The sequence below is a fragment of the Mustelus asterias genome, chromosome 8 (assembly GCF_964213995.1).
Source record: "Mustelus asterias chromosome 8, sMusAst1.hap1.1, whole genome shotgun sequence".
In the NCBI taxonomy this organism is placed as follows: domain Eukaryota; kingdom Metazoa; phylum Chordata; class Chondrichthyes; order Carcharhiniformes; family Triakidae; genus Mustelus; species Mustelus asterias.
In genome coordinates, this window is record NC_135808.1 from 86,831,430 (window position 1) to 86,852,854 (window position 21,425).

Sequence of the window (21,425 nt, forward strand, 5' to 3'; positions counted from 1 at the left end):
GCTCACCATGCAAGCATTTGAATCCCCCAGTCAACAGAATGTTTAACACTGGGCTGCATAACAGAATGATGATGATGAATGAGCAGAAAAAAAGCTTATGTGCTGCCTGCATCATTGCAACCAAGCAACCAAGAGTAATTACCCCACCTCCCTGCTATCTCTTAAGACAACCATAGCACTGGAAGCTGTGGTGCCAGGCTTTTCTGGGAGCAATTTGTTTCTGAATTGCACGTGGAAATCTGAGTGCGCACAAATCCTTGCTGCACCCCAACAGTTTCAGTCAGGTGAATGGAATTTGTTATATTCACCAAAATGGGCAGCTAGAATCATGTTCAATTATCTCAATAAGGGTAATGGCTGGAATTTTACCGGCTTCGGGTGAGGCTCGCAGAACGGAATTCTCCGTTGGACTCGGGCAGGATTTTACGAGCCTCACCTGAGCCAGGTTGTAAAATCCCACCCTATGTCTCTGTTATGGAGCAGATCGTTATACGGAATAATCTCAGGAGACCCAGTACAGAATAATCGTTTATTAGCCAATGGGAGAGCACAACTTCAGCGAATGGCCTCTGGGGCACTCCGTCCAATTGAAGAGCCATACAATGTTTATACATTGTAAGTCACGTAGGCAAGGCGTTATTTACAATCCAATATTGTCTGGCTTAGATGTTACATGAAACAATTTGTGGATGTTCACCAGGCAGGTTGTCTACTATCCCAAGAACTATCTGTTTTTCTTATCTTCCTTCAGCTCCTTGTAGTCTCTTCCCTACTGCTTGTTGCTACCAGACTCAGCCTTGCACTGCTAGCTTTAAGGCCATAAAACCATAAGAAATATAAACAGGAGTAGGCCATTTGGCCCCTCGAGTCTACTCCACCATTCAATAGGTTCATGGCTGATCCAATATTCCTCACACCCACTTTCCTCATAACCCTTGTTTCCCTTACTGATCAAAAATCCATCTCGGCCTTAAGTATGTACAATAACTCTGTACCCATAGCTCTCTGTGGCAAGAAGTTCCAAAGACTCATAACCTGCTGAGAGAAGAAATTCTTCTTCATCTTAGTCTTTTGACATCCCTTTATGCCCTCTGATCCTAGACTCTCCCATGAGGGGAAATATCTTATTAGCATTTACCCTGTCAAGCCCCTTAAGAATCCTATATGTTTCATTAAGATCACCTCCCATTCTTTTAAATTCCAATGAGTAGAGTCCCAGCCTGTTTAACTTTTCCTCATAAAACAATCCCTCCATACCAGGGATCATCCCAGTGAACCTTCTCCGAACTGCCTCCAATGAAATAATATCTTTCCTTAAATAAGGGGACCAAAACTACTCACAGTATTCCAAATGTGTTCTCACCAGTATCTTGTACAGCTGCAGGAGGACTTCCTTACTCTTATATTTCAACCTCCTTGAAATAAGAGCTAACATTCCATTAGCCTGCCTATTACCTGCTACACCTTGGTGCTAGCTTTCTGTGTTTCGTGCACAAGTACCCCAAGCCCTTTTGTGTTGCAGCTTTCTGCAGTTTTTCTCCATTTAAATAATACTCTGTTCTTTTGTTCTCCCTTCCAAAATGAACAAGTTCACATTTTCCCACATTATACTCAATTGCCAACTTTTCGCCCAATGTTTGCTTTATCTGCTAATTCAGGCCATCTAGGTTTACAGAAGTCTCCAGGCATACTGTGCTCACCCATGTAAGAAATCTTTGTTAATATCAACATGTTCTTTTCCCCAGATTGTGGAATTTTACTTTCTAACAGATTTACATAACTTCCCTAGTCCCTTGTGATGACCTTTACAGAGATCCCACACTCACTACTTGCCCTAAGAAATTGTTGTAATAAACCATATTCATTAATTCCCTCTAGCACTTCTGACAATTTTCCTTCAGCGCAGCTCCGATGCTCAAATCATGGAGTGGGTTTTGAATCCGTGATATTCCTGAATCTGCATTTGATGGGTTTTTTTTAAAATGCAAACTTGTCATGATGTTTACGAGCAAGGGAAATGTTTTAATGAGAGGTTATTACAGAATTGTTACAGTGCAGAAGGAAACCATTTGGCCCATTGTGTCAGCACTGGCTCTTCAAATGATATGATGTGGAGATGCCGGCATTGGACTGGGGTAAACAGAGTAAGAAGTCTCACAACACCAGGTTAAAGTCCAACAGGTTTATTTGGTAGCAAAAGCCACTAGCTTTCGGAGCGCTGCTCCTTCGTCAGGTAAGTGGGAGTTCTGTTCACAAACAGGGCATTTAAAGACACAAACTCAATTTACAAAATAATAGTTGGAATGCAGGTCTGTAGTGTTCCTCATTGTTCAGTTGTCGGTACACTTCTTTGCAGTAATCCGTTCTGTTCAGTATGACAATGGCCCCTCCTTTGTCTCCTGGTTTGATGACAATGTTGCGGTTGGTCTTGAGAGCGCGGATGGCACTCTCAACTCATCCACTTAATCCTGGACCACAATGTCTTCACCTTCAACAACCAGTTCTTCATTCAGACACACGGAACAGCCATGGGGACCAAATTCGCACCTCAATATGCCAACATCTTCATGCACAGGTTTGAACAGGACCTGCACAGGACCTTCAATCGATGCTATACACTAGATACATTGATGACATTTTCTTCCTTTGGACTCATGATGAACAAGCACTGAAACAACTATATGATGACATCAACAAGTTCCATCCCACCATCAGACTCACCATGGACTACTCTCTGGAATCGGTTGCATTCTTGGATACATGCATCTCCATCAAGGACGGTCACCTCAGCACTTCACTGTGCCGCAAGCCCACGGATAACCTCACGATGCTTCACTTCTCCAGCTTCCATCCTAAACACGTTAAAGAAGCCATCCCCTACGGACAAGCCCTCCGTATACACAGGATCTGCTCAGATGAGGAGGATCGCAACAGACACCTCCAGACGCTGAAGGATGCCCTCATAAGAACAGGATATGATGCTCGACTCATCAATCAACTGTTCCGACGCACCACAGCGAAAAACCACACCGACCTCCTCAGAAGACAAGCACGGGACACGGCGGACAGAGTACCCTTCGTCATCCAGTACTTCCCCGGAGCGGAGAAGCTACGACATCTTCTCCGGAACCTTCAACATGTCATTGATGAAGACGAACATCTCGCCAAGGCCATCCCCACACCCCCACTTCTTGCCTTCAAACAACCGCACAACCTCAAACAGACCATTGTCCGCAGCAAACTACTCAGCCTTCAGGAGAACAGTGACCACAACACCACACAACCCTGCCACAGCAACCTCTGCAAGACGTGCCGGATCATTGACACGGAGGCCATCATGTCACGTGAGAACACCATACACCAGGTACACAGTACATACTCTTGCAACTCAGCCAACGTTGTCGACCTGATACGCTGCAGGAAAGGATGTCCCGAGGCATGGTATATTGGGGAGACCATGTGGACGCTACGACAACGGATGAATGAACACCGCTCGACAATCACCAGGCAAGAGTGTTCTCTTCCTGTTGGGGAACACTTCAGCGATCACGGGCATTTGGCCTCTAATCTTCGGGTAAGCGTTCTCCAAGCCGGCCTTCATGACACACAACGCAGAGTCGCTGAGCAGAAACTGATAGCCAAGTTCCGCACACATGAGGATGGCCTCAACCGGGATCTTGGGTTCATGTCACACTATCTGTAACCACCACGACTTGCCTGGACTTGCAAAATCTCACTAACTGTCCTGTCTGGAGACAATACACATCTCTTTAACCTGTGCTTAACGCTCTCTCCACTCACATTGTCTGTACCTTTAAGACTTGATTACCTGTAAAGACTCACATTCCAACCATTATTTTGTAAATTGAGTTTGTGTCTTTATATGCCCTGTTTGTGAACAGAATTCCCACTTACCTGACGAAGGAGCAGTGCTCCAAAAGCTAGTGGCTTTTGCTACCAAATAAACCTGTTGGACTTTAACCTGGTGTTGTGAGACTTCTTACTCTTCAAATGATAATCATGACTTGGTGTCATTCTCCTTCCTTTAGGAAAAACTAAGTTGCATGTTTTAAACTCATTCAGAATACTGCGGCACAGCTGTCAATAGTAGATATAACACTGAAGGCCTGACTTAAATGTTAGCTACTCTTGTGGTCAAAGCTAGCTTATGATCAGAGAGGCTTGCCTTATCACTCTACTAATGTAACAATTGACTGTGATTTGCATAAAGCTCTGGACAGCATTTGTTTGAAAGTATTGTCGAACAACATGCCTTTTTTAATAAAAAATACACAAAATACCATGGATGCTGGTCAAAACAGAAATCATTGGATCCACTTAGCAAATCACCAATACTTACATGGAATGGGTGGTGGGACTGGGCGGGGGGAGAGTCGTCAGGAAACCACTTCCTGCTGAATTTAACAGCAGGATCTGAATACCCTTCATGGGATCTGTCTCCTGGCTGCAGCTAACTGGATTGACAGGTTCGCGGAAAGGTCACCACACACAGGTTAATATGCAAGATAAGGGTTCTCGCAATTGAGGGAAATATACAAGCATGTAAGGAGGACCAGCTAACTTTATTTATTTATGTCACTGCGAGGCCTGGATAGAGTGGATATGGAGAGGATGTTTCCACTAGTAGGAAAAACTAGAACCAGAGGGCACAACCTCAGGCTAAAGGGACGATCCTTTAAAACAGATGGGGAGGAATTTCTTCAGCCAAAGAGTGGTGAATCTGTGGAATTCTTTGCCACAAAAGGCTGTGGAGGCCAGGTCATTGAGTGTCTTTAAGACAGAAATGGATAGGTTCTTGATTAATAAGGGGATCAGGAGTTATGGGGGAAAGGGAGGAGAATGGGGATAAGAAAAATATCAGCCATGATTGAATGGCGGAGCAGACTCGATGGGCCGAGTGGCCTAATTCTGCTCCTATGTCTTATGGTCTTACAAGTAGGCTTGCATTAACACTGCAATTAAGTTACTGCGAAAATCCCCTAGTCGTCACACCCCAGTGCCTGTCCGGGAACACTGAGGGAAAATTTAGCATGGCCAATGCACCTAACCAGCACGTCTTTCAGACTATGGGAGGAAACCAAAGCACCCAGAGGAAACCCAACAGACACGGGGAGAAAGCGCAGAATCCGCACAGACAGTGATCCAAGCTGGGAATCGAACCCGGGTCCCTGGTGCTGTGGAGCAGCAATGCTAATCACTGTGCCACCGTGCCACCACAGATATGAAGCAAAGAAAAGGGATAAACAGGGCAGACTATAACTAGTGGAATGCTACAATGATCAGGAACCTCAGCTATTTACAATTTGACTTGGAAGGGACCGAGAGTAATGCATCTAAATTTGCTGATGACACAAAGGTAAGGGTGTAAGCTGTAAGAAGAACACAAAGAGGCTGCAAAGAGATGTGGACAGGATAAGTGAGTGGGCAGCAAGGTGGCAGATGGAGTACAATGTGAGGTTACTCACTTTGGTAATAAAAATAGAAAAGCAGATTTTTTTTAAACAGCATGAAATGTTTCAAAATTCAAATAGACTTGGATGTACTCATAGAAGAAAGACAGAAAGTTAGCATGCAAGGAGTTCTGAGGAAAGAATTGAGGCTGGAAATCCTGAGGTGAGTAACCCACCTCCTGACTCCCCGAAGCCTGTCCACCATCTTACAAGGCACAAGTTAGGAGTGTAATGGAATATCCCCCAGGCTGGCATTGTCCCATGGACACTGCCTGGCCCTTCACCTGACCACCCGGGATGCTTCAATAGCCTCAGATCACCCAGCAAGGCCATCATGTTTGGTCTCCGCTGGTGGAGACCATCCGTGATTCTTGACGGGGAGCACTTCGACTGGTGAGATGGTTAAGGCAAGTGAGCCAGAACAACAGCGTCCGGGACTCATTAATGACATGTCATTAATATTTAAATTGGCTTTGCTCTCTTTCTGGGTGCAAAGCCGATTTCACCAGCAAAACAGGGCCGGTTCGATTGGGAGAGGCGAGAATTGGGCAAGTTTCTCATTTTTCATCTCCTGCCCAATCTTATCACCCCACCTCATCGAAAGTCGGGCATTCAGTATTACTCTGATGTTTCAATAGATTTGGAGCTTTGACGGTATAAACGTTATCAGAATTAATTGGAAGAAATTAATATAGAATTGTATTTTGTATTGATCAAACAGTGCTATATTGTATATCAAGAGATTTATTTTTATTTTCTTAGGTTATGTCACAAATGCCGATGTGAGGACTTACTGGCTGACGCTTGACATTGACACTGTTTACATTGTACATATGACTGCCACCACAGCTGCAGGAGAAGGGGCAAAAGGAGCAGAGACAACCATCAAGCAAGGTACGTGACTCATTCTGTAACTTTTAATCTCAAAGAACTGGTGTGTGAGAAGTTTGTTTTCTCAACCTGGATCCAATGTGTCCACTTTTCTTATGCATGCCCTTTGGATGCCTGCATTTAACCCCCCACCAACACCCCAACTGCCTGCCAAACCCAACCCCCCAAACCCCTGCCAATTCCCAAGAACCCCCCACCAAGCCCCAAACACCCAAAGCCCTACCTAACCGCAACAACCCTCCAAACTCTAGTCCTGAGCCTCCCGCCTGATTGGACAGATGAATGGACGGACGGACACTTGCACGCATGCAATGGGACATCACATCCCTGGACTTTCCAAAGGCTATCCCTGTCCTCTCCCGGACTCCCCAATAATATCAGGTTCCCTATATCTCTGAGTGATACCTGTCACTAACTGCAGTCTGATGATGCATCCACAAAGACAATGAAATCCACCCTCCAAGACCAAAACTTCAACCTGATCTAAGTCTTCTTTATAATATGGTAGTGTTGCTGGTAAATGCTGTTTTGTTTGAAGTTTTTCATACTTGATCTCCAATTTTGATCTGCTGCCAGTAACAGATAAGTGATCCTGATAGCTGGACATGTGTTACACCTGCCTTTGAACTCCATTGCTGACCCGCTGGAGGTTTGGGGAAGGGGCCTTTTGGGGAAGTCTATGGTAGCCCCACTAAAAACACTGTTTCTGCTAATGATCTTGAGTGTGGGGTTACAAGCAAGTGGGGGTTAGAAACTTGCACTAGAACCTCATCAATCGGGCCTGTATTTGTTGTCCCTATTCTTTACCAGGAATGAAAGATAGGAGGGAATTTCCAATGATACCTCCAATATGATCTGTCTAAAAAGTATGTGTGGTATTAGGAGGAGGGATGATGGTAACTGTCAATCCCTCAGACAAGGCAAAATGCCATTGACAGAGTAGATTGCAACAGCAAATTTTTTAAAAAGGAACAAAGATGTTGTTGCAAAATTACTTTTACAGCATCTAAATTGCATAAGCAGCCTCACTAAATTTACTAGTAGTGCCTAACAATCCTAGCCGGCACTTTTAAATATTGAAATCCAGCATAAATAAGGTGGAACCATTGGAAAATGGATCTAAGAATTCGTCATGGCATTACTGCCTCATCCGTATTTGCCCACTCCAAAATGAGTTATCCATCAGAGCACAGGAATGGAGTCCTCTCTCTATAACCCAAGGTTTTGAAATTGTAATAATACAGATAAAATCCAAGCTGGCAGGATGAAATTCTAAGTTGTGACGGATAAAGAAAATTAAAATACTGGGAAATCAAAAATAAATAAATACAAACAGCAAAGGAAATGTACAATGAGTCGATAAACAGCTGAAAGAGAGTAGTATGTTTTAAGTTGTAGCTCTAAAGAAGACTCTCACTCGATATGTTCAGCTGTTTTTCTTTTATAGAAATAAAGAAACTGCTGGAAATACTTAGCAGGTCTGACTGCATCTGTGGAGAGAGAAATGGAGTTAAAGTTCTGAGTCTTCCTTATAAGACTCATCTTAGAGTCATAGTCATAGAGTCATAGATGTTTACAGCATGGAAAAAGGCCCTTCGGCCCAACTTGTCCATGCCGCCCCTTTTTTCTTAGCCACTAAGCTAGTCCCAATTGCCCATGTTTGGCCTATATCCCTCTATACCCATCTTACCATGTAACTGTCTAAATGCTTTTTAAAAGACAAAATTGTACCCGCTTCTACTACTACCTCTGGCAGCTTGTTCCACCGCCCTCTGTGTGAAACAATTGTCCCTCTGGACCCTTTTGTATGTCTCCCCTCTCACCTTAAACCTATGCCCTCTTGTTTTAGACTCCCCTACCTTTGGGAAAAGATATTGACTATCTCATCAATTATTATTATTTTATAGACCTCTATAAGATCACCCCTTAGCCTCCGATGCTCCAGAGAAAAAAATCCCAATCTATCCAGCCTCTCCTTGTAACTCAAACTATCAAGTCCTGGTAGCATCCTAGTAAATCTTTTCTGCACTCTTTCTAGTTTAATAATATCCTTTCTATAATTGGGTGACCAGAACTGTACAAAGTATTCCAAGCGTGGCCTTACCAATTTCTTGTACAACTTCAACAAGACGTCCCAACTCCTGTATTCAATGTTCTGACCAATGAAACCAAGCATGCCGAATGCCTTCTTCACCACTCTGTCCACCTGTGACTCCACTTTCAAGGAGCTATGAACCTGTACCCCTAGGTCTCTTTGTTCTAGAACTCTCCCCAACACCCTACCATTAACTGAGTAAATCCTGCCCTAGTTCAGTCTACAAAAATGCATCACCTCACATTTATCTAAATTAAACTCCATCTGCCATTCATCAGCCCACTGCCCAATTGATCAAGATTTCATTGCAATCCTAGATAACCTCCTTCACTGTCCATTATGCCACCAATCTTGATGTCATCTGCAAACTTACTCACCATGCCCCCTATATTCTCATCCAAATCATTAATATAAATGACAAATAACAGTGGACCCAACACCGATCCCTGAGGCACACCGCTGGTCACAGGCCTCCAGTTTTAAAAACAACCCTCTACAACACACTCTGTCCTCTGTCATCCAGCCAATTTTGTATCCATTTAACTACCTCACCCTGGATCCTGTGAAATTTAACCTTATGCAACAACCTACCATGTGGTACCTTGTCAAAGGCCTTGCTAAAGTCTATGTAGGCAACATCAACTGCACTGCCCTCATCTACCTTCTTGGTTACCCCTTCAAAAAACTCAGTCAAATTTGTGAGACATGATTTCCCACTCGCAAACCCATGCTGACTGTTCCTAATCAACCCTTGCCTCTCTAAATGCCTGTAGACCTTTTGGGTGCGATCTTACCCACCCGCTGTGCCAGTCTATCAGTGCACCAGGCTGGGAAGACAGTGCACAAGGCTGAAAATCCAGTTGATGCTGAATGCCATCTTCCTGGCTTTGTTTTGTCGACGGGATCGGGCGCGAAGCTGATTTGTATATTAGCGTTATGTCATTAATCCGTCCCACATGGCCATTTCTGGTCTCCTGGATGCTTCCACCCTAGTCGGTGAGAGATCTCACTGACAAGAATCACTCATGGTCCCCACCAACGGGGACCAGGTACCATGGCTATGCCGGGGGGATAGGATGCCCTTGAAGCCGCTTGGTGGCCAGATGGATGGCCGGACAGTGTCCATCGGGCATTGCCAGCCTGCTGGGAAGGGGAGTATGCAAAGGGGGTGACTGTGCAGGTGGGGTTGTGGAGAGAGTTGTCACGGGGGAACTCACCAGGAAGGTCCCAATGCCCTGATGCCAGGGACCCATATTGCCATGAGGTGTTACACTGCCACCAGTGATGTGGGTGGGAGGGGCGATGTCCATGGCATGGCATGACAAGAGGTCTCCAGTACACTGGAAGATCGGGGCACATGTGCAATGGCACCCGAGTGCTCTGCAGCCGGCTTCTCGGCACACATAGGCTCTGTGCAAACCCCCCACCAGCCCGAGTCTCCCTAATGCCAAAAAAAATTAACAGATTGTGATAAGATTGCAAGGGGTAGCTCCAGTTTTCAAATTTTTTTGACAAATCTTTTTGGTAAGATTCCACCCATTTCAGATTTCCAGCATTCTCAATATTTTGATTTTATTTCCCTTTTTCAATGTTGGCTGACTCTGTGTGTTTCTAACGTTTCCTGCTGCTGTCTTAGTATCTTTAATTACATTTAAATCAATCTTGTGATAGCTGATAATTTTATTCCACCTACTTTTATTTTTTTGAAAATGCAATAATGATATTTATAGAACACAAGAGTTATCCTTTATTTTGAATTGATTTTTTAATTGTTGGAAATTTTAGACTATTACAGCATTGCTCTTCCACTGCAGCTAAGCATGGGGATAACCATTCCAGCGGCGTTTCTTTTAACTCTGACATTTGCAAAGACAGTCAGAAGAAGGTAAGTTACTTTGGTCGAACAGAATCTTTAACAAAATGTTAAAATAAATATTTTTCGGTTTAAAACATATTTCCTTCTAGCTCAATCGAAAGAGCCATTTGGGCCAAGAAGTTGAAAGGTGCCATCCTCAGTCAGTGCTGAGTTAGTTGATCTCAGCTGGAATAGTGATACCACTGCTCAACTGGACTACAAATCCAGCATCCTAACTGCAATTTAGAAACATAATTCTCTGCTGCAAAACTGGCCTCCTCCTTCCCGACTCCACACCTACTGCCACTGAAATTTGGGAGAAGAAATGGGGAAGAGGGTGCAATTTTGACCTGACTCAGCAGGCAAGAAATGAATGGGATTGGATCATTTGCCTGTTTCACACCCCACCCGATTTAATTTCCATTCACTTTAATCCAATCCTAAATATTTCCGGCTCAGCTGAATAACAAAGAACAAAGAACAATACAGCACAGGAATAGTTTCAAGTCTCCTCCTCTCTCATTTGCTCCCTGGCCCTAGTCTTTGTTATTTCAAGGGCCAGGGCGGCACGGTAGCACAGTGGTTAGCACTGCTGCTTCACAGCTCCAGGGTCCCGGGTTCGATTCCCGGCTCGGGTCACTGTCTGTGTGGAGTTTGCACATTCTCCTCGTGTCTGCGTGATTTTCCTCCGGGTGCTCCGGTTTCCTCCCACAGTCCAAAGATGTGCGGGTTAGGTTGATTGGCCATGTTAAATTGCCCCTTAGTGTCCTGGGCTGCGTAGGTTAGAGGGATTAGCGGGTAAATACGTGGGGGTAGGGCCTGGGTGGGATTGTGGTCGGTGCAGACTCGATGGGCCGAATGGCCTCCTTCTGCACTGTAGGGTTTCTATGGTTTCTAAGAAGCAAATGGTTCATATTTTCTTTGTAAGTCTCTCAAGCCCCAACCTTATGGGATCAGGAGCAATGGACTCAGCTATGAGGGTCCTCAGTAAAACAGTCAGCATTTATTCCCCAGGCTTACCATTAAGAATGGTGACTCGGGCAAGAAGCTAGATTGCACCCAGCATCCATGTATCTTACTTCATCAAGGGTTTGCACATTAGAGAGAGGAAAAAAGAGAAGAAAATGGAGAGGGAAAGACAAATTTCATATGAAACGTTATTAACTTAATAAAGCAAAAATCTCTCTAGATTTCCCATTTGCAGGCATAGCAAAAGGCCACAAGGGACTGCATTACTATCTCTCTAGTACAAAATCTAAAAGAAATTCAGTGATCTATCATCAGTGATTAGATCATTTACCATTTTGAACTATGTACATGTTTAGTATTATAACTGAAAACACTTGAACAACAAAACATTTGTTTGTTCTCAAGATAGGGAGGTGTTTTGCCTCTGAAAAATTTAAAACGTGCTGCAATTGCTAATGGTTACAAATTACATTAAAGTATTAAGTCAGTAGATGATTATTCCAAATACCCAACTTTGACTATCCATAACTGCTCTACTATAGTTTCCTAAAAAACATTGCAATTCATTAAAACCCAGAAAAATGGAATGTGCCATCTTAAATGTTTGTTTGTTTATTGTGGGTTCTCTTATTGGTATTCTAAAACGCTCCTTCTGGGAACAGGAAGTTCAACAGGAAACAGGAAATTCAATAAGAGACATAGCAACAATGAAAGTTATCAGTTCTGGACTTTTTTTAAAAACGCATTTCTTCAAGAAAGTGAGAGATGTTAGCAGAAATGAAACTTTACCTATTGCAGCCACTCCATAACTGCATTAAGTTGTTATTGGTACCTACATGTAGAGTAAAGGTCCTTCTCCTCTGTGCTTCAGAATTTCCATGCTGTATGCGTGACAGTTCTTTTGTCCATGTCTATGTCCAGAGCCCTTACAGTTGGAGGGGAAACACCTCCACTTTGATCATTGGCATTGCAGAGTTGGCCTTTGATGCCCATGGCCCCTTCTCTATGGTTGGAGCCATTGCTACCAATGGCTCCCCAACCTGCCAAAGGGAGGCTGCCTCCATTAAGCTTGCAGCCTCCACATGTGACGGGGGGCTGGTACGCTGCCATCAACCTGCTAGCAGGCCCTTTAAATCAGCCCAAACTGGGGGTCTTAATAATTAAATTGCATTTAAATTCACATTCCTGCCCACCCTTGGGGAAACTCCCCCAGCAGTGGAAATGTATTGAGAAGCCATCTCAAAGTGGCTCTCTGCTATTTCCAAGCCCACCAGCCCATGGAAAGGAAAATTCTGCCCCACATATTCGAGTGAGATTGCTAGTTAGATTGAGGAACACTTCTGAGGCAATTGTAATAATTCTTGTTCACCAGTTAAGGGGAAATCAACATATTTATTTATAGGTAAAGGCCATATGGAACCTCCACAGAAGGTTCTGGAACAGCAAACCCTGCTTACCGGGATGATCCCCCACCCTGCTCCCCGATTGGTTCCCTGAATCATGTGACCCATACTCTGTTGAGCGATCTTTAAAGGGACTTCACCACAATCATCAGCCTTTCTTTATTTTTCAACACTGACCGACCCACTGTTCTATTTCAGGCTGGCACAGTGGTTAGCACTGCTGCCTCACAGCGCCAGTGACCCAGGTTCAATTCCCAGCTTGGGTCACTTTCTGTGCAGATTCTGCGCATTCTCCCTGCATGGGTTTCCTCCGGGTCTCTGGTTTCCTCCCACAGAACAAAAGATGTGCTGGTTAGGTGCATTGGCATGCTACATTCTCCCTCCGTGTACCCAAACAGGCACCGGATTGTGGCGACTAGGGGCTTTTCACAGTAACTTCATTGCAGTATTGATGTAAGCCTACTTGTGACACTAATAAATAAACCTTAAAATGTTTTTAAACCTGAAAAAGCTTCCAACATTCATTTTTCCCCCTTTTCTGTTTTGGCTATCACTCCACAGAAGGCATAAGATTACAGATAACAGACAAAGAGGCCTTTAACTTCTCAGTATGAGCTGATTTTAAGCCAGAGATAACAGGCCAGTGTCTAAACCCAACATGAATTAATACATTCAGAGAGGAAGAAGACAAATAGGAGAATAGTAAAAAATACTGAAAAAAAACCTCCTCACATTACTCTTTACCGTTAGATGCTGATTGATGGGCAGTGCTTGTGTCTTCACAATGGTTATGTTAAGGAGTGAATAGGCAAAGGAGGCAGAATCCATTCTCAGTGAAGAAAAGTAAAAGCGAACTAAAGATGTACAATTCAAGCTTTTAACTATCAGTCAATACTCTGGATGTGGGGAGAGATTTTGCGTATAATCAATGGTGGGAAATGTAAGGACATGATTATGAACTAAAGAAGCTGCAATTTAAACTTCTTTATGATTCCTATTGACTTATGGAACTCCCAATCACCTATTATAATTTGCAAAGGGGTTTTGAAGTTTCGGGTAGAAAATTAGAAGCTGGATGGAGTGGGAAAAGCTGATGAGCCTTTTGTCATTCCAATAAAATTATTATTTAGGTCACAACCTCCAGTTAATGACTATTGAAGCAAAATGCAATTCAAAGCTTTTCAAATTAATGCTTTCTGTATCATGTGAATTATTTACTTCTTTTTTAGAATTAAAACAATATGCAAGATGTTTTTACCTGACTGGGCTCATGAAGAATTTCCCAATGTGGAAAACAGCCTTGTGGCTAAAAGACTGCAGGTAAAATATCAGGGACTGAATTTCCTTCTGTTCATTATTTTAATATTGTGGTTATCCCATTCATTTTACACCAATGCAGTAACCAGTACGTTCCCAACATACCATCCTTCCTTGCTGCAGTAATTGACTCCTTGATCAATTTTGCAACACCACCTCCTCTTTTACACCCCCTCCTGTCCTGCCTGAAGATTCTATACCCCGGAATATTGAGCTGCCGGCCCTGACCCTCCTTTAACCATGTCTCTGTGATAGCAATATCACATTCCCATGTGTTAATCAACACCCTCAACTCATCTGCCTTACCTGCAAAACTCCTTGTATTAAAAGAAATGCCATCCAGCCTTGCCATATTACTCCCTTGTGCCTTAACTTGTCTATAATCACACTGCCTTGCAGACTGAGTAGTTTTTTCTTCTATATTTGGCTGTGTTTCACCCCTTACTCTACCTCCACGCCATATCTCATACCCCTGCCAAATTAACTTAAACATCCCCCCTCACCAGCAGACCCCCCCCCCCCCCCACCCCCACTCCGGCCCCAACAGCAGTAGCAAAACTTCCACAAGGATAGATGGGGGAGTGGCACTGTTGACCAGGGATAGTGTCACGGCTGTAGAAAAGATGGATGCCACAGAGGGATTGTCTACGGAATCTCCGTGGGTGGAGGTTCGCAACAGGAAGGGGTCAATAACTTTACTGGGTGTTTTCTATAGGCCGCCCAATAGTAGCAGGGACGTGGAGGAGCAGATTGGGAAGCAGATCCTGGAGAGATGTGATAACAGAGTGGTCGTGATGGGAGATTTTAATTTCCCAAATATCGATTGGAATATCCGTAGGGTAAGGGGTTTGGATGGGGAAGAGTTTGTTAGGTGTGTTCAGGAGGGCTTCCTGACGCAGTATGTGGATAAGCCTACAAGAGGAGAGGCTGTACTTGATTTGGTATTAGGGAATGAACCTGGGCAGGTGTCAGACCTCTCAGTGGGAGAGCATTTTGGGGATAGTGATCATAACTCTATCTCCTTTACATTAGCATTGGAGAGAGATAGGATCAGTCAAGCTAGGAAAGTGTTTATTTGGAGTAAGGGCAATTATGAGGCTATTAGGCAAGAAATTAGGGGCATAAACTGGAGGGAGTTTTTCTCAAGGAAATGTACAGAAGAAATGTGGCAAATTTTCAAGAAAAATTTGTCTGGAGCTCTGTACAACAACATTCCAATGAGACAGGGGAGTTATGGTAGGTCACAGGAACCATGGTGCACGAAAGCTGTAACGAATTTAGTCAAGGAGAAAAGAAAAGCCTACAAAAGGTTCAGGGAGCTAGGTAATGTTAGAAATCTAGAAGGGTATATGACTAGTAGGAAGGAACTTAAGAGGGAAATTAGACGAGCAAGAAGGGGCCATGAGAAGGCCTTGGCAGACAGGATAAAGGAAAACCCCAAGGCATTCTACAAGTATGTTAAGAGCAAGAGGATAAGATGCGAAGGAGTAGGACCTATCAAATGTGAAGGTGGGAAAGTCTGTATAGAACCAGTAGAAATGGCAGAGGTACTCAATGAATACTTTACTTCAGTATTCACAGTGGAAAAGGATCTTGGTAGTTGCAGTGCAGACTTGCAGTGGACTGAGAAGATTGAGCATGTGGACATTAGGAAAGAGGATGTGTTGGAGCTTTTGAAAAGCATCAAGTTAAGATAAATCGCCGGGCCCAGATGGGATGTACCCCAGGTTACTGTGGGAGGCGAGGGAAGAGATTGCTGAGCCTCTGGTGATGATCTTTGCGTCATTAATGGAGACAGGAGAGGTTTTGGAGGATTGTTCAAGAAAGGGAGAAGAGATAGCCCGGGAAATTATAGACCGGTGAGTCTCACCTCAGTGGTTGATAAGTTGATGGAGAAGATCCTGAGAGGCAGGATTTATGAGCATCTGGAGAGGAATAGTATGATCAGAAATAGCCAGCACGGTTTTGTCCAAGGCAGATCATGCCTTACGAGCCTAATTGAATTTTTTGAAGATGTAACTAGACACATAGACGAGGGAAGAGTGGTAGATGTAGTTTATATGGATTTCAGCAAGGCGTTTGATAAGGTGCCCCATGCAAGGCTCATTGAGAAAGTGAAGGGGCATGGGATACAAGGGGACATTGCTTTGTGGATTCAGAACTGGCTTGCCCACAGAAGGCAAAGAGTGGTTGTAGATGGGTCTTTTTCAGCATGGAGGTCGGTCACCAGTGGAGTGCCCCAGGGATCTGTTCTGGGATCCTTGCTCTTTGTGATTTTTATAAATGACCTGGATGAGGAAGTGGAAGGATGGGTTGGCAAGTTTGCTGATGAGACAAAGGTTGGTGGGGTTGTGGATAGTGTAGAGGGATGTCAGCAGTTGCAACGAGACATAGATAAGATGCAAGACTGGGCAGAGAAGTGGCAGATAGACTTCAACCCAGGTAAGTGTGTGGTGGTTCATATTGGCATGTCGAATAGGATGAAAGAATATAATATTAAGGGTAAGACGCTTGGCAGTGTGGAAGATCAAAAGGATCTTGGGGTCCGGGTTCATAGGATGCTCAAAGCAGCGTCGCAGGTAGAGGCTGTGGTTAAGAAGACGTATGGAATGCTGGCCTTCATCAACAGAGGAATTGAGTTTAGAAATCGGGAGATAATGCTGCAGCTGTATAGGACCCTGGTCAGACCCCACCTGGAGTACTGTGCCCAGTTCTGGTCACCTCATTACAGAAAGGATGTGGAAGCCATAGAAAGGGTGCAGAGGAGATTTACAAGGATGTTGCCTGGATTAGGTGGCATGCCTTATGAGGATAGGTTGAGAGAGCTAGGTCTTTTCTCCTTGGAGAGGCGAAGGATGAGAGGTGACCTGATAGAGGTGTATAAGATGTTGAGGGGTATTGATAGAGTGAATTCTCAGAGGCTTTTACCCAGGGCTGAAATGGTTGCCACAAGAGGTCACAGGTTTAGGGTGCTAGGGAGTAGGTACAGAGGAGATGTTAGGGGTAAGTTTTTCGCTCAGAGGGTGGTGGGTGCGTGGAATCGGCTGCTGGTAGTGGTGGTGGAGGCGGATTCGATAGGGTCTTGTAAGAGACTTTTGGATAAGTTCATGGAAGTTAGTAAGATAGAGGGTTATAGGTAAGCCTAGTAGGTAGGGACATGTTCGGCGCAACTTGTGGGCCGAAGGGCCTGTTTGTGCTGTAGCTTTTCTATGTTCTATGTTCTATGATATTAGTCCCATTCCAGTTTAGGTGCAAACCATCCAACTTGTACAGGTCCCACCTTCCCCAGCAATGGACTCAGTGATCAAGGAATCTAAAGCCCTCCCTCCTATGCCATCTCTTCAGACGTGCATTGATCTGCTCCATATGTGATACCCTATCAAAGGTCTTTTGGAAATCTAGATACATTATAGCTATTACATTACCCTCATCTACTGTCTGTTACCTCTTCCAAGAATTCAACGAATCAAGCATGAATTCGATTGGGGAGACTTTTGCTTCGGAAATCGTCATTAGGACATTTAATATGCCCAGTTAATTCTTTGCACCTAAAGGTTAAGAGAAAATCTGCTTCATTCCTAAGGAACATTTCCTGACACTTATCTGCTGAGGTGTTCAGTACTTCCCATAGGCAGACACGGCTGATAGTGGGAATACACAGCATTGCAGGCACAAACTTGCAGCTTAATTTGGTGCAACATGTTGGTACAGGAATAGGCAAGAGAGGGGGAAGGACTTTCGCCCATTAGTCTGAGCTAGATTTAATCCACATTCATGACAGATCGCAAATCCACTATCCTACCCTAGTATCCACTATTGTTTCATCCAATCTCAAGGGATTTAGCTACTTGCTAGCATATTCCAGGTTTCAATTGACTGAATGTAAAAAATAAAAAAGATTTGAGTAGCAATCTTAAGCAGCTTTCCTGTGATAAAACTTATGGTTTTGCTTGAAAAACTCAAATGAAAATGAAACTACTGAACTGACAAGTGGAAAAATGTTGTCAGGTAATGAGTAAAGGAAGTATGCCCACATTGAAGGCATGAGGTGATTTTTATATCTTATTCAGCAACCTTTTAAAAGACACGTGATATTTTCATGATATTCATCCAGTCTTGAATTTATTTCCATTGTAGATCATAGAAGAAGTTCCCTGTTTACAGTCTGCAGTGCTCTTGATGTACAAAGATCCTCCAGTAACAGAAATAGAGGAAATGTTGCTGCCAATAAATAGCTTGATCCAGACTGTGCATGGAAATCAACAATTGGAGCAAACTACTTTTGAGATCTCAATTCCAGATGTTCCAGAAGCTCATAATTGTGATCTGTCTGAACCAAATGAAGATGCAGAAACCATTGGCTACAAACCTCAAATCTCCAGCAGCTGCCAACTGGCAAATTTGTCACGTAATGGTGACCAATCAGTTCAAAAAGCTGGAAGTGATCAAGCTAAAGAATGCAAAGGACTTCACACTCCAACTTTTGACAGGATTGATGAAATTCCCACTATTGGTGTCACCGAAGATATGAACATAAGTTTGTCATGTTGCCAGAATGGAATACCAGACAAATACAACAATTACATCCTTAAAAAGGATGAGGGCCAATTCCCAGTCGATGAGCATCACAGAATGTATGTAACAGAGGGACTGTTTCAAGAACAAACTCTACTACCGGATGAACTTGTTAATTGTTTACTACACTCAGAAGAAGATTCCATTGACATAAAATCTTATTTCCCCCAGATTGTGGCCATTTAGCAACACTTTAGCAAAATTTAAAATTGAGATGAGGAGGAACTATTTCTGCCAGAGGATGGTGAATTTGTGGAACTCGCTGCCCCAGAGCACGGTGGAGTCTGAATCATTGAATGGTTTCAAGAAGGAGATAGATATATTTCTAATTTTAAAAAAGGGATATGAGGAATAGGTGGGGAGATGGATTTGAGACCAGGGAGATATCAGCCATGATTTGATTGAATAGCAGAGCAGGCTCGAAAGGCTGAATTTTCCTACTTCTGCTCCTAATTCCTATATTCCTATGTTCCTCTGCCAAAATCTCTTTCTAGCCTTTTCAAATCTTCAGAAAATGTATTATATTCTGTAAATTTGTGGGTTACATGCGAGCAATTTGATTCGGGCTATACTCACAGAAGTAGGGGCCTGAATATAAAATTACCAAGCCTCAAAAAGTCTATAAGTTACAAGAGAGGATTAAGTTTTTTGCCTACAGAATGAACATTTGGAATAAGATGTTGTCAAAAGCAATTAATGTTATATTAACCTTTTTAGATAAGAAAAAACAGAAAAACATCTGATGATAACTGAAATTGAAGAATTTAAGGTTTAGGGAAGAAAGAAGTGGTCAAGATCTCCAAAGAATGTGCTTCCTACTATAATTCTGGGTCCATGAGTGATTTAACTGGGAATACAACCAGTTTAATTACCTGGAATTTGACATATTAGTATGACCATTTACAAACAAATGAGTCTACACCTTTAAATTTGATCATCCATCTGAATCTAATAAAACAATAGCAAAGTCGTATGACGCGACCTTATCTGCCGTTCACGCCACGCTCCCACTGCAGCAAGGTCGGAGAATTTGGCAGCCAGCCAAATCTCCATTCACTGCAGCAGGTGGGAAAATCTCACCGGCGTGAACAGTGATAAGGTTCTGGCCAAGGTTGTAAAATTGAAGATTGTGACAACTATAGTTTCATGCTATTGTTAGTATACTCCAGAAAATCATTTGGTAAAGGATAGAACTAGAGACAATCTTTAACACTTTTATATTTATTCAGAGAATTACAAACTTACACTTCCTCACTGTTTGTAGGGACTCAATTGAATCACTCATTGATACCGCCTCCGTACAATTAAGCATGGATAATATACAATTAACAACTATCTCTGAAAATATTGCTTTCAGGAAGGTTACACTTTTTTCGCAGCATACAACTTTAACAATACTCTCCATGTACAATCTTAAAGATGGCAATTTGAGAATAAATATCACTACAGTAACAATTTAAAAGCAGTTGTATATTTTGCTTTTATTAAAAATTAAGTTTAGAAATTTTAAAATAATACAAAAAGTTTATATCCAAACTGTTAATAATTAAAAGTTTTCCAAATTTTCCTGTTTCAACTTGTAATTTGGAGTCTTCAAATTAAACAAGGAATATAGTATTATACACAACTTAAATGGGATTTTTATTTGATTGTGACAAATTCTAGCCCACATATTATTAAATGTCTTTTATATTGCACCATATCTGATAAATTAGGCTTTCTGATTCAAAAAAAATCACAGTAGAAAATACCGTGCTCTGCTGCATTTAAAGGTGCAAGTCTGAGAGGTTATGGTAGATTAACGGTTATGTTTAAAAACTGTGATTTTTAATGCCTATCACCAAAAGTTGCTGGGTTGTTGTAAAGATATAACTGACTCATCATCTGCTTCAGAGGAATGTACCACCCATAGCTGACCTGGTCTACATGTGACTCCAATTCCACACTAAACAAAAGATCTGCATTTATGTAGCACTTTTCATGACCAACGGATGCCTCAAACAGTGTACTTTTGAAGTGTAGTGACTGTTGGGAAGTAGGAAAAGCGATATCCAATTTACATGCTCTGAATTCTCACAAATAGCCACCAGTAATCTGTTTTTGTAATGTTGACTGAGGGATAATATTGGCCAGGATGCTGTGATTAACTCTGTGGAAAATAGGAAGAGAATCAGTTTGTTTGTATCCCTTGTGTTGCTCATGGAGAACCTGAAGGGTAAGTGCTCTCTGAAACATTAATTTTCCTATCGACCCCCATTAAAGCCCATGGTTGTTAATCAGATAAATTGGAAAGAGTGGGCTTAGACCATAAGACCATAAGACCATAAGACATAGGAGCGGAAGTAAGGCCATTCGGCCCATCGAGTCCACTCCACCATTCAATCATGGTTGATTTCAACTCCATTTACCCGCTCTCTCCCCATAGCCCTTAATTCCTATAAGAATGGCTTGTTCCCATTAGAGTTTGGAAGAATGAGGAAGAGTTAACTAAAGTATATAAAATCCTGAATGGTATTGACAAGGTAAATACGGAAATGTTGTTCCCTCTTATGGTGGAGTCCAGAACTAGGGGCACTGTTTAAAAATTAGGTGTCGCCTTTATCAGACAGAGATGAAGAGAATTTTTTCTCTCCGAGGGTTGTGCAACTTTGAAACTCTGCATCAGAGAAGTGCAATCACTAGACATTTTTCAAGCAGAGGAATACAGATTCTTGTTTGGCAAGCGAAACAAAGGTTATCAGAAGTAGATGGGAAGGTGGAACTTAGCGCAAACAGATCAGCCATGATTTTATTGAATGGCAAAGCAGGCTCAGGGGCCGAATGGCTCCTATTTTGTATGTTCAGTGTGT

The 21,425-nt window shown here is 42.8% G+C and overlaps 1 protein-coding gene across 1 annotated transcript in view; it reads left to right on the forward strand.

The window, feature by feature from the left end:
* The window catches only part of il23r (interleukin 23 receptor), an 88,620-nt gene extending 68,423 nt beyond the window's left edge, over nucleotides 1–20,197 (forward strand). The window contains exons 13-16 of the mRNA XM_078219374.1: nucleotides 6,234–6,365; nucleotides 10,243–10,342; nucleotides 13,914–14,004; nucleotides 18,139–20,197. Of these exons, the coding sequence (XP_078075500.1) occupies nucleotides 6,234–6,365; nucleotides 10,243–10,342; nucleotides 13,914–14,004; nucleotides 18,139–18,762 (947 nt within the window). The 3' untranslated portion in view covers nucleotides 18,763–20,197. The remainder of the gene's footprint in view (nucleotides 1–6,233; nucleotides 6,366–10,242; nucleotides 10,343–13,913; nucleotides 14,005–18,138) is intronic.
* The last annotated feature ends 1,228 nt before the right edge of the window (nucleotides 20,198–21,425 follow it).